The 13,463-nt window shown below is 35.7% G+C and overlaps 1 protein-coding gene across 2 annotated transcripts in view; it reads left to right on the top strand.

Annotated features, from left to right (window-relative positions):
• Positions 1 to 13,463, top strand: part of DNTT (DNA nucleotidylexotransferase) — a 79,666-nt gene that overhangs the window by 45,077 nt on the left and 21,126 nt on the right. The window contains exons 8-9 of one of the 2 annotated variants that reach the window (XM_041461457.1): positions 6,758 to 6,836; positions 13,120 to 13,383. In XM_041461457.1, the coding sequence (XP_041317391.1) occupies positions 6,758 to 6,836; positions 13,120 to 13,383 (343 nt within the window). Of the gene's footprint in view, positions 1 to 6,757; positions 6,861 to 13,119; positions 13,384 to 13,463 lie in introns of both variants that reach the window. The other variant, XM_041461456.1, reaches the window with a different exon arrangement.

The following is a 13,463-nucleotide window of genomic DNA, read 5'->3' as shown; positions in this document are numbered from 1 at the left end:
CATTAGTTTTTGCATAAAGTAACCTGGTAATCTGTATAGCTTTTGCTTCCTATTTACTACCCTGTCCTTGTCCTGCACTGGAAGTCTTGCTGGAGTTTTAATTCTGGAGTCAGAGTGATCTATGACTCTTAAAACTCCAAACTTAGGGACACGTAGTATGGCTTCATGTGATAAATAGTATAGTTGAGCCTTCTGTCTAATTTGATGAACTATAAAATGGCATCTTGCTTTAGACATCCTCATTGATTTTACATCTTTGTCATGTTTAAGGTGGAGATGAAGCACCGAGAGAGCAAATGAAGCTGATGCTGGAGTTTGGCATGTTTGAGTGCCCCTGGTTTATTCTGACTGAATGTTCCCCTTCCCCTCTCCCTTGGCTGACAAAGTGGGCACTGCACAATGTGAGTCAGGCTTGCCAACACTTACATTTTGTATTCTGCTGTCTCTGTTTTCTGTGTGCCTGTTTTTGGATTGTTAACTTTGGTTGAGCTGCTGCTATTTATTTTCTTGCTACCTAGTCTAGATGTATATGAACCACCATGACATTGACACTGTTGAATCTAAATGTTGTTTTGGAAATGTGGAGCTGACCTGAATATTAAGGAAAGCTCCTGAGATAAAGCTGGAAGTGATTTGAAGAACAGCTTACATGTGATGTACAGAGCTTAGCTGGTCATTTATGCTAGCAATGGGCTGGAGCAGTATTATGCTGCTACTTAGGTTGTTAGTAATCTCTACAGTCAGGATTTGTCAGAACTTCCATTTGTCAGAGTATGTAACTGAGAGTTTCTGAAGAAATAACTTCAAATAAATATTACAGCATTTTCTTGCAATTTGGAAGACACTTTCTGCCATAAACAAAAACATAGCTTTCTAACTTTTAACTATTACCCAGTTCCTGTTGCAAATGAAACAACCATATTGCAAACGTAATTTCTTCCATTTAACAAACTCCTTCAGCATGAAATCAGTGTTTCAGAAATCCTTGCACAGATCTGACTCTGCAAATTTCTTGTCAGTGTACTAATTGTATAAGCAGCAAAGGTTAATGTCCTTCTGAGTCAATAAAGCCATTTACTCTGGGTCCAGATTTCAGATGTGAAAAAAGATCAGGGGAGAAAATGTTCTGGCATAATAAACTTGTGATTAAATTATGAATTCAGTAAATTCTCTCTAGGCAAAATATTCAGGCAATTGTACTTATTGATCTACTTTGTAGACCAGTGTTTTTCTATTTTATTAAAACTCTAGTAATTTATATCTGAAGATGGGACACTATGCAACGAGGTTTTGAAAATCTGTGGTATCAGAGCCAAGAATTATTCTGTAACTATTTTGCAGCTGGTAGAATTCTTCTGTCAAACATCCAGGATTTTACTTTCTATGTAACAGTTGTAGCACTGTCACACTCCAGTACTTCAAGCTTAAAGAATGTTTTTTCTCTTTATAAGGGGTTTATACAAAGGAAATATGTAGTTCTTCATAGTTTGACTGACAGTAACTCTGAATTATTTTAATATCTGGCTGTAAGAAATTGTCTGTCCCCTGTTTGACATCTCAGCAAAGACTGCTTAATAAGCAAATCCACAGGCATGCAGACTACCTGGGATTTGGAATATAAATGTATGTTCCTTTTCCTGAAAGGCACATGTTGGTTGCAGATAGGTTGTAGAAGCAAATTAATCAGGACTGCAGTTATTAGACAGAATTCCTGTGCCACCTGTATTTGGTCAAATTCAACTGATGTCAAACAATAATTCTACGCTGCTGTTACAGTGGGAGTTACCTGAGACACAGCACAGAGGATATGTCCCGAAAGCAAAAAAATATGGCATTGGTATCAGAACAGACGGAAAGAAATGTTTGCACTGTGTGTACATATGTGTACATGTTCCATTAGAGCTCTAATTACATGTTTTACTGGGCATGCACACTAAGCCTACTAGGGTTCCCCCTCAGGAACATGCATTTTATGGTACTTATAAATTATTTGTTTGCTGTTTCTAAAATAAGTGATTCTGCTACTTATTCAAGTGTTCTCTTCACTGCTCAAACAAAAGATTGTCGCTTTATATCACAGTATTTTCATTTCTTCAGGTATGTGTAACTTTCTGCAGCATTTAGTTCCTTTTCCATTGCCACACAATCATCACTTCAGCAATTACTTTTGTTCTTCTTAGATGTTTATGCATATTACTCATCTATATTCAAGAAAATCTTCAAATGTCCTCACATATTTTCAAATCACTTGGGGATGTCTGTCTAGAAGCTGTCCTTTCTCCATTTCCCAAAAGAAGAATGCTGAGAAGATGACACTTAATTTAACATATAATGAATTCCCATATTTCTTTCAACAAATAAAGGGCTTGTCATTTTTTAATATCAACTTCCAGCATCTTCTCTAGGATCCAGCTTGCTATACAAATGAATTTCAGCTGCATTGCTTTTAGTCTGAGCTCTCTGGAAGGAAGGGAGAGTTAAATCCTCTGATATTCTGTGCAGACTCTCCACATGCTGTCTAAGGCCCACTCCATGGGGTACTGGTCTGAGATTACTTTTTCTGATTTTCCTAGCTTTCTCTGTCAAAATACAACTATACAATCAAATGCTCAGGAAAGAGATAAATAAAAAAACTTTCCAGTTTTATGGTGAATATTGACTATATTCCTGATAGCAATTCCTGATGGACTGTTTTTTTTCACTGTGTTTCCTGATAGCAATCACTCTCCATAACATATTTCAGAGTTATGGGGTTTTTCTTTTTCATTGTATAGGCTGCAAATGTCATGACTAAAATATTGATTAGCATCTGAGTATTATCATACATATGCTATTTTAGAAAATACAATCCAGTTTCATCAAACAGATTAGCTTGGAACATTAGCCAACACCCAGTATTTGAGAGTTTGTGTCTTCCTCCACATTTATTGTTTTTCCACAATTTTGGCAGGAATAAAATGTTCAGTCACATAGAATAAAGCTTGAAATGCCTATGCCAAATCTATTTACTGCTGATGTTCACCATTATTTGCACCTACTTTATTGTGCTATATTTTTTGCTGTTGAGTGTTTGATTTGAAAATTTATCATGTAATTAATTATATGCAGTTAATTTGCCAAATTCCAGGAATCCTACAAAATTTATTCTTCTTTAGCATTTATTGTAGTTGATCAGACATTGCAGACAAAGAAGCACCTGTTGCTTATCAGTCCACCAGGTTCATAAATAAATATGCTTGACTTTGTGCAAACGATTAATGTTTCTGATTATCTGTGGCAGTGTTCTCATGTGTAAAGTTCAGAATGCTTGTGGAAACACTGAAAGTTTTAACACTAGTTCAACACTTTTAATTCTATCATGCCAACAAGAATTTTCTCTGATTAAGCAATAGATAGCATTTGCTTAGTAAATGTAGTCATGGCTATGCTGTGTCGCTACAACACAAAAAAAACCCTGAAACCAATCAAAAAATCCAGAATTATTTGGAAATTTTCCATCTGTGTTTTTTGAGTTGTCCAGCTTGTCTCTAGTCCAGCTTCTGAGACTGCAGAGCCAGTGGGACATAGTCATCTCTGATGGCCTTTCAGAGCAGCTAGTGAAAATCTTTTTCTTCCTCTGAATATTAAAGTGACATTTTTCATGAAGAGAGTGTTGAAGTTCCCTTCCTAAAATGGTTTTGAGAATCAACTGAATTACACAATATGGCAGCTGTGAAGAAATGGTATTTTACACTGCTCTGGAACGCATGGTACTAAAATTGGATTCCAGGTCCAAAATTCCTAGTTGCCTTTCTATTTTTATTCCAAAATCAGGCAAATTGTTTGTTATTTAGCTGACAAGGACAGACCTGTGGTAAATCGCTTAACTGGAGAATTATTTTCACACAGAAGTGAAGTAAGAGATTGAGAAGGATTTGCAAAAACTATTATAATCTCACTCTGAATGAAGTGTGAATCTCTGAAACCAGGAAAATATGGTCTATTAAATGAAACACCTCAGGAACCCATTACTCAGTAGCCTAAGTAACCCAAAGACAAATCTAGTATAGTGTTTAAGGTTTTAAAGTCAGAAGTAATTTTTCTCATCCAATAGTGAAGTTTTGTGAGTAGTAGGGAAATGTCAGTCCACCTTTCCTCAGCTAAAATAATTTTATCAGCATCGTCATTGATGTGGCTTTGCCATCATGTACTATTCCTGTATCTCAAAATATTCTGCACACATACAACTATTAAATGTCTAATAATGCAGGTGCTGCCATTGTAGATTAAGACAATATGATTATGTTTTTCCATACATTCATATCTTTAAGTTTTAGTCATAATGATAGTTATATTTGATGACTTGGAATCTAATAACAGCAAGAAAGATAATTCCAACAACATTAAAAGTAGCTCATTGACTGCTAAGAAACATTTACCAGCTTTATACAAGTTTAGTCAGCCAAGAATTGAACACAGTTAATTAACAGTGCATTGTCTTTTATTGTCTTCAGGCTTGAATAAATTATTAGAACAAAAGGTAAGCTGCAATTTCCATTCTTTAAGGTGCTGGTTTTCTTATAGCTCCTGCCCAGCGAAGATTTAGGTTTAAATTTGAAGAAAAGAAAAATATGTAAGTGGATTCTGAATAGGAAATCCAAAACTTGAATGTTTTCCTGTTCAAAGCTTCAGAGAGCTGAACTCACAAAAAAAAAAGGCCACTGAGAGCATTTCAATAAATAGTCTCTGTCTTGGGAGATAGAAGGCCAGTGAAGCACCTTGGATTTCCTGTGTTTTTATGGCTAGATTGATGCAGGATTTTGTAGATGTTGTTGACCTAAAATATGTAGATGTTGAGGAAGCATGGGGAGTCAGCTCCCAATTCCATCAGCTTCCAATTTGTTCCTTTGATTTCTTTAAAAAATAATTGTAAGCAAATATTCTTATGCCACTCTGCATCTCTAAGATAGGAATAGTAAATTCCTTCCCTTTGAAAAAATATTTTGAGACATGTTAGTAAAAAGTGCTCTGTAAGAGCTTTGCATTATTATTGTAATTTTAGAGATAATGAATGGTATCCTACAAAATAACTCAGTGTTACATGGAATACTAAATATTTTCTAACTTCTTGACTTTGAATTGCTGTTCAGTTTCTAAGCCTAGACTGATGCTTTGTTTGAAACCTCTTTGAAATAATTTCTACCTGTTTAAGCAATTTTGACTTTGCTGCAGACACAGCACAATAGTTGCATTATAGTAAGTATGACTGCTTGTCAAATGCAAACCCCAGACTTTCATCTCCTTACAACTTTGTGCTAATGCTGTTCAACTATCCATCAGTTAGATGACTTCCTGTCACACAAATAGCAGTAGACAAGTCTGCCTATCAGTTCTGTTTCTACAAATTTCCAAGTTTAAGAAACCAGGTTCAGTTTTAGGCATTATTTTAAGAGAATAAATAATTTAATAAAATCTAAAAAAAAAGATTTTTTGGGTGACAAAGTTTTATTTTCATTGCTTGAATAGCAGTTCACAAGTTCTCTGAATTCTTGACACAGTGTTGAGTGAAGCCCTCCTGAGCTGTAACATCATGTACCCTTTTGAACATCAGCAAGAGCAGACTTTTCCCATAAACACATGAGAAACATTCGGAGATGTGCTGCACATAAGAGTCACTACTCCAGATTTTGGGTGTTGACTCCACCAAAATAATTATTAGAATTATTAGAATAATTAGAATATTAGAATAATTCTCATCGCAAAAATCTCTCTCTGCTCATTTCTCCTTAGGCTGGGGTGATTGCACTCAGTAAATGTGTGTGCAGTTCCTGTTGTACTACCGAGTCCAAAATTAAAACCTTGTATTGGTTCTGCAATACTCAGATGAATTGCACTGTGAGATAAATTTTCATGTATTCTCAAGCATTTTATAATTCTGAAGGGAAATATTCCATAACATGCTTTTGCTTGTTTTTAAATGATAGCTAAGTCTTAATCATATTTCAGTTTAACACCTTTGGAAAGTAGATGAAAGACAAGCTGAATGCTTAAGACTTAAACAGAGAAAAACAAGAGGTTAAGACATAATTTTTCATTAAGAACATTTGCAATTAAATTTTGTGCACACGGATTTAATTATGAAATCCTTAGTGCGTGTAATGAACAAGATACAGTCACATTAAGGATGAACTGTACTAAAAAAAAAAATCAAATCTCCATCTCTGTAAAAAACATTGTTATATTTAAAAGAAACACAAAATAGTCAAAGGATTTATATCTGCTGTTAAAAGAAACAATAAAATGTTCATAATCACAGTTTTGTACATTAAAATGTGCATCAAAAGAAAAGAAGAATATTTAAATCTGTGGTAGTTTGATTGGCAAGTTTATATGCTGTTACTGCACTGGATTCATAATAGGTAACATTGTATTTTGATTATGCTTTTTTTTTTTTTTTTAATCCAAAGATGACTAAAATATTCCTTTCTGGGACTTAAGGGGAAGAAAGAATGAGATTTAACATCTGCAAATTGGTATGCAGTATCTAGTTGAAAAACAGAGGACATAGATCAAAAAGTTGTAATTATTATTTTATAAAGAACACTAATAGACCCGATAATAAAAATAAAAGATTCCATTTTGGTTATATTTGAAGCAACATTACTATCACTTTATTCTGCAAACTTTTTTTATAATGCAGCAAAAATACTCTCTGAAAACATAGCAAATTCAACAGGAACTTAACTCTTTTAATGTCCTTGTTATTTATTCCTTTCAGGGGTAAGAATATTGGACATGACATAGATTTTTTGATCACCAATCCAGGACCAAGAGAAGATGATGAACTTCTGCATAAAGTTGTTGACTTATGGAAAAAGCAGGTATGAACTAAAGACCACTTGGCCAAAAGAGGCATGTTCTAACTCCGCTGAATTAGGCCTATATATCTCTTAAAGAACATCATACTTCTTGTTACAGCTGACTGCAGTATTTTGGAGCAGGATTTTGCTCTATTTGATTACTAACCATGATGATTGTGTCATTTCTTAGAGGAGTTGCTCATCTAAGGGATGGATTTTTGGTTGTTTTGTTGGGTTTTTTTTTCTTTTTTTTTTTTTTTCTTTCTGTTCAGTTCTTCAGTTTCCAGCTGCTTTAAAGTTGGAAGTGTCTCAGTTATAACAGGTGCACGTAGCTAAAATATTCCTGGGTCAGAAAAATATAGGATGTTGGGAAAAATAAACTTTTGTTTTTCTTCTACTTTTCTAGCCAGCTGAGATATTTTTCAACATTTAATACCAACACTATTCAAAGAAATAGACTACATTTCAAAAAGTAAAAGGCCAGCACCCTGAGATGAATCAAGTGCTTCACTGCTAAGTCAAGTCAGCTTTCAGTGCTGACAGGCTGCAGAGGATGCTTTTGAATTGATTCTTGAGCTGTGTACTTCAATTAATGTATAATGGGTTAACATGTGAAAGACGAAAAACATCCAACTACACAGAATCTTATGTGACTGTATGAAGTTATCTGTTTCAAGGTCAAAATCTTTCAGCTGACTTGGATGGAAGGGCCTCACACTTGTTTTTTTTCTTGGTAAAATGCAACATTAGCTGAATTCCTATTCTTCCAGTTGATTTTTGGTCTTTAAAGTGTTAAAAAACTATTATTAATTTTTTAGATTTTTTCATTCCTCTGTGGAAGCTGTATGTGTTGGAGTAGATTGATAGCAGCTACTATTTAGACTATTCAAAAGCAATGAAGCCATGGCAATTAATGAGTTCTCAGGAAATACTCTATTTTTATCCATCATTTTATTATTAATGTATAGTCTTTTAATGATTATTATATTCCCTTTACTATGAGAAAAGTTGCCTCTTTTCTTAGAATGGGTCTTTTTACCTTCTTACACACACTTGAATCTCTAGGAAACCAGGTATGGGTCCTCCCAAAATCATCTTTGTTATAATAGAACAGAAGGGAAAAATGACAACAGACCAATGCTAGTGACTACCCCAAGTGCAGCCTTTCATTCTTTCTTTTCCACTTACATTACTGAGAAAAATGGCTGTGATCTGGGAGGTCTGACGAGTACTAAAAGTTTTTCAGTTCACTTTGAGCTGCTTTCATTAAAAGGAATTCAAAGAAAAGGAATTGAAAGTGAATTGTTCTTACTGATTTCTTTTTAAGGCGACTATTTGGCAGAAAGGAGAGCTGGCAGAGTATGGCAGGTCAAGGTGGCCAAGGGTTTGATAAAAAGATTAGGATTCCTCTTGAAATCCCAGCATGTAGAACGTGTCAGAAGCACAATGATCACAGAAACCAAACCCGAAGAAGCTGGGTATAGTTTAAAGCTGTGGACAATTATTTCCTGTGTTCTGTTTGTCCTCCAGACTTTTCATGGTTTATACTACTAGTTACACTACCTCTCTACTGTGGCATTTGTAATATACAGGCTTTTACTGGCACTACTGAAAAACAAGCTGCCAGCAAAATCAAAATGCAAAAAAGAAAGAGAGGATTTATACACCTCTTGCCTTTTTATTATCTTTGATTTCTAAGGGAGAGGGAAAGACAGGAAAAAAACCCAAATAAAGCACTTTTTTACTTTTTGCAGTAGTCTGCATCACAGCTTGCCACTTTTGTGTTGCTCCTCCTAAGCCCAAATTAATTGATGTACATCACAGAGGCCATGATGTTGACTTCATTTTGGCAGCTCTGAGTGAAGGATTCCACAATGTTTAACTTCTAAATTATAGACCACAGCTTTAAATAGTTTAAAGGGCCTTTTTCTTATCTCAAAAGTTTTGTGTTACAAGATCCTTCCATTGAAAGCTGTTGAAAATGAAGTGGCTAAATCAGCACCATCATGGTCTTTGATGCCGCATCACCAGGGATAAACGGGCTGAGGAACAGAGAACACGAAGTCTTCAAAGTAGAGCGGCAAAATGGAAAAGCTGTGATGCAGTACCCAGGTTACGGTCTTAATGGTTCCAAAAAGCCTCATAAAGAAAGTAAGAAATTACTTCTGTGGGTTAGAGCTTGAAAGTCTGTGGGCAAACAGGCTGAGCCATCTGTGCTGATGTAGCTTCGTTCACACACTGTGAAAAAAATGCTTTCATTTTTTGCTGAAAACCTGTATAGCTATATTTAGCACTGTTCCTGTTATATGCACCTACTTTCAACAATAGAAGAGATGCTGTTACTACAGGCACTCCTGCACTCTTCAGTTTTTCCCTTTATATTCATGTAAATATAATGTTGTTTTTCTTTAGGCTTTAGGAAGACGAGTGATGGAGATGCCTGCCTGTGCTTACCTATTTTAATATATTACTGGTCTGGTTTAAAATCTAGTATTCTCCCTTGATGAGGTGATCAGGAAGGGGAAGGTTTGATGTCCCATTAAAGAGGATGGTGAGGAGCTAGTAATATTTCTTCTTTTGCTGGAAACAGATTTTTGGAAACAGGGTTCACAGGAAAGCCACACATGCATTATTAAGTGATAGCTGGATTTTGCCAGCAACAAAACCTGTTTCTAAGACTAGACACAGAAATTATTAAGAAGCCAGAGGAAAGAACCTTTTGTTTCAGATGAAAGAGTGCATAAGGATACTGAGCTCCTTTGGGAACACATACTGTCTCACCTTTCTTCACAATTCATTATGAAATTTTTTGGTTTTTTTCTGACTTAGATGAGGAAATTCCTACCTAAAATAGATTATTGCAAGGTGATTAGAGCCTTGAACATGAGAGATCTTGGCTTAAATTTCTTTAGAGAGAGTACGGGGCTGATTCTGATTATCCTGCTTGTGAGGTTAAAGTAAGCAGAAGTGTTCAATTTTCTGCTGTGTTCTAAGTGAAGATCTGGTATTTCTTAAGACATGTGATCTTTCTGGGGTGTATTGCATAGCTGTGTGTGGGTGAGTAGGTACATGTAACTCCCTGTCTGTCTGTCTGTCTCTTTATCTTGCTCAGTAGTGCAAATGCCCATGGCATAGAGAGGTAAACACCTTCATTGATGGATTCCAGTGCTGAGCTGTTCTTTGCTGTCAAAGTCAGGCTGCTCCAACCATGCCCAGAAACAGATCCTTCCGGCACACAGGGAACTTCAAGATGAAAAAGGGACCAAGGCAGCTGCATGATTACGCAGTAGCTGCTGAGTTTTGCATTGCTGATCAAACCTTTGATGCCATTTTCTAGTGACTTCTTATCCTAAAAGGCCTGACTTCTCCCAGGCATCAGTTCCTTTAGCTCTTCTACTTTATAGAATTCCATCTGTCTCATCTACATTGAGATTTTTCCAAATTAACATTCTACATCCTATTTTGGATTAGATATAGGAATTTCGCTGAAAAAAAAAAATCCATTTTCACTTTATTAAACTATCTCAGAAGGAAATTGAGAGCAACAGCATATACATTTCAGAAGAACATATTGGATTACATTTTCAGATGATATAAAATGATCCTACTTAGCTTTAGCAGAATTAATCCAGCTAGCAACAATTATGAATGACAGCATGTAGCACTAAATATAGAATAGTATTCCATTTAATTAAAAATGACTGAGAATGTTAGTGACCATATTTGATTGATTTTTCAGTGATTGATTTAATATTTTTCTAAAAAGTCTTACTTTTTCTAAATTTGAACATGGATTTACTCCAATATCAATCCTATTGATGTGCCAGAACTCAGCATATTTAAGTAAAAGTGTGCGGTCATTCTAAAAATGGAAAATTGTTGAGAGTCTTCACATAACTGTTCTAAAAAATACATTTAGTTTTGATGGTGTTGTAAATTTGAGAATTTAAAATGCCCACACTTTAAAACTTGATTGTGTAAACAAGACCTACAGCACTTTATGGTGTACAGATCAATCTGAAATGCAGATTCCCTGGCTCAGAGTAATGAGAAGGACGCAGCTCTGCAGCTAGCAGTGGCCACAACTTCACACAATCTTCATAGCTGACTGCCCCTTCAGGCAATGCTTTTTCCAAATGTACCCAAGCGCCATTTCAACTTTACTCTATGGGGTGATGGTCATGTCCACTGTCTAATTATACTAGGTTAATTGGAAACACTATCCCAATGTGCATGACCTAGGCTTTGGCTCCTATTAATGGTGATACCCTGACTTCTGTTATATACTGCGTAGTGTCCCAAATCTCCAAGAGCAAAGAGAAAAATGAAGCAAAAAAATGAGAAAACACTGCTGAGTAGCTAACAGATTTTTATAGAAAATGGGAAGAATATTGGTGCTTAATCAAAGCATGAATTCATCAATTAATGGTCAATGATTAATGATATTAAAATTATTTTTATTAGCATTATAAGCAACAAAATTAACTTGAAAGGAGGATAGTCTCATTTAAAAAAACAGGAAAATAAGCAGCTATGCATTAACACTCAACAGCTGTTTTGAGTCTATATTTGGAAAGAGCAAGCATCAGTGCCTTGTGACATTGGGGTAAAATTAAGAAAAAATTGCTGTTTTAAAGATAGATGTTACAGAGCACCTGCTAAATTTAAGCATTTTCAAATCAGCAGACTTGGAAACTAGTCATCCAAGGGAAAGAAGCTACATAAGGAATTTTCTTATATCAGTTTATAATAAATCTTCATAATCAGGAAAAATTCCAAATAAGTGAAAGAATGCCAATTTAAATAAAATAGTTATCATTAAAAAGGCTGGCTCATTGACCCATGAAAAGCCTATAACTGATTTCCAGTAGAATAATGGGATTGTTAATTTGGAGCTATCATCAACAAAGAAGCTGGAGGCTAAAAATGTAATAATATATATCAGTGTCTCTTCATGGAAATCATATCTTGTTAAGTGTTTTTGATATGCCCTTTTTTTTGGGGGGGGGGCAGAATTATAGCTCTGAGTGTTAAAAGTAATTTTATTACTGTAAAGTATTCTCTAAGACATTTAAGATACTGTCATACAAAATCACCACACCTGTGCTAAATAAAAGAAATAATAAAAATATCTTTTTAAATACCGAGATATTCTTCCAAAAATCAGGTCATTGTTACCTGGGACATTAAGAGTCTTATCTGGAGACCTTTCATCCTGGTTTTGGCCCAGATCAGAGGGAAGGGGTGTGGCCAGACCCTAATGTTATTCAATACCACTTTCCATCATCTCCAGAGATGGAAGAAAGGGACTTTCTCTCTTCCTAGAAGAAGGATTTTCCTTCCAGTGGGAGAAAGTGTGGTGGTTGAAATGGTCTGGTATTTTACATGTAAATCGTTTCTTTGTCTTATACCTTTTGTTGTTAATAGTGCTGCTGTTACTGTTTGTTCTTACCTCATCGCTGTTTCCAGGAAATTTTTCTTATCTCAGCCCATGATCTTTGCCTTTTTGTGTTTTCAGCTGGGGCAGAGGAGGGGGAAGCAAGAGGAGTGGTTTTAATCGGGCTACTAAATGGGAAAATACCATTCCTAAACTACAACACCATTGTAGTTAACAACTGACAGCCATCAAATAAAACCACTTATAGGCACTCTCAGTTCAACACCACAATTTTAAAAAGCCCGTAGTCCAGAGGAAGGAGGATGTGTAAACATTTGAGTGATTTCAAAGCAGAAAAAAGTGATTCAAGGACCTAAAGAAATGGGCATTCCCTCTGAGCAAAAGACATGGCCAGGGATCTTCCATCTCTCTGGAGACTCCAGATCTTGTCACAAGGAAATCTCATGCAACAGATGCAGTCCAAATGGAATCTTCCACTTTGGAATCCATGAGCAAGACTGTGCACTGGACTAATCATCTTTTTCTAGATGTCTGTCACATGGGAACGTGTCAATCCTTACCCAGAAATTTCTGTTGACATTTCCTAGAAAAAGGCTTGGGAGAAAATGAGGAAGGGGAAGAATTGCAAATTCTATTTCTTTAGTACAGGGCAGGACCTCACTACTGTCAGATATCTACCAGTGCAGATTTCCCTCAAATATTTTTTCAAAGGCTGAAGCTGTTTCATGTCTCTCCTTAGCCCAGATTTGCTCTGGCACTGGCATTTGTTCTTTGTTTACTGAAATTACATTTCACATGAATTTTTAAGACAGCTGTCTAGAAACTCTGGAATGACAGTAAAACCAGTTCAGCAATTCAATGTGAACAATGTCTTCTCTTCAGGGCTTACTCCTTTATTGTGATATCATTGAATCAACATTTGTAAAGGAACAGCTGCCAAGCAGAAAAGTTGATGCCATGGATCATTTTCAGAAGTGTTTTGCAATTTTAAAATTATATCAGCCGGGAGTAGACAACAGCACTTGCAACACATCAGAAAAATCGGAAATGGCAGAAGTCAAAGACTGGAAGGCAATCCGTGTGGATCTGGTCATAACCCCCTTTGAGCAATATTCCTATGCTCTGTTAGGCTGGACAGGCTCCAGGGTAAGTAACCACAGCAGTGTATGTTTTCTCAGCATTGCAAACACATTTTTGTTGTTGCAGGACTATTCAGAGTTCATGGA

Source organism: Pyrgilauda ruficollis, unplaced genomic scaffold, assembly GCF_017590135.1.
Source record: "Pyrgilauda ruficollis isolate IOZ18807 unplaced genomic scaffold, ASM1759013v1 scaffold15, whole genome shotgun sequence".
NCBI classification, from domain to species: domain Eukaryota; kingdom Metazoa; phylum Chordata; class Aves; order Passeriformes; family Passeridae; genus Pyrgilauda; species Pyrgilauda ruficollis.
This window is presented reverse-complemented; position numbering and strand designations above follow the sequence as displayed.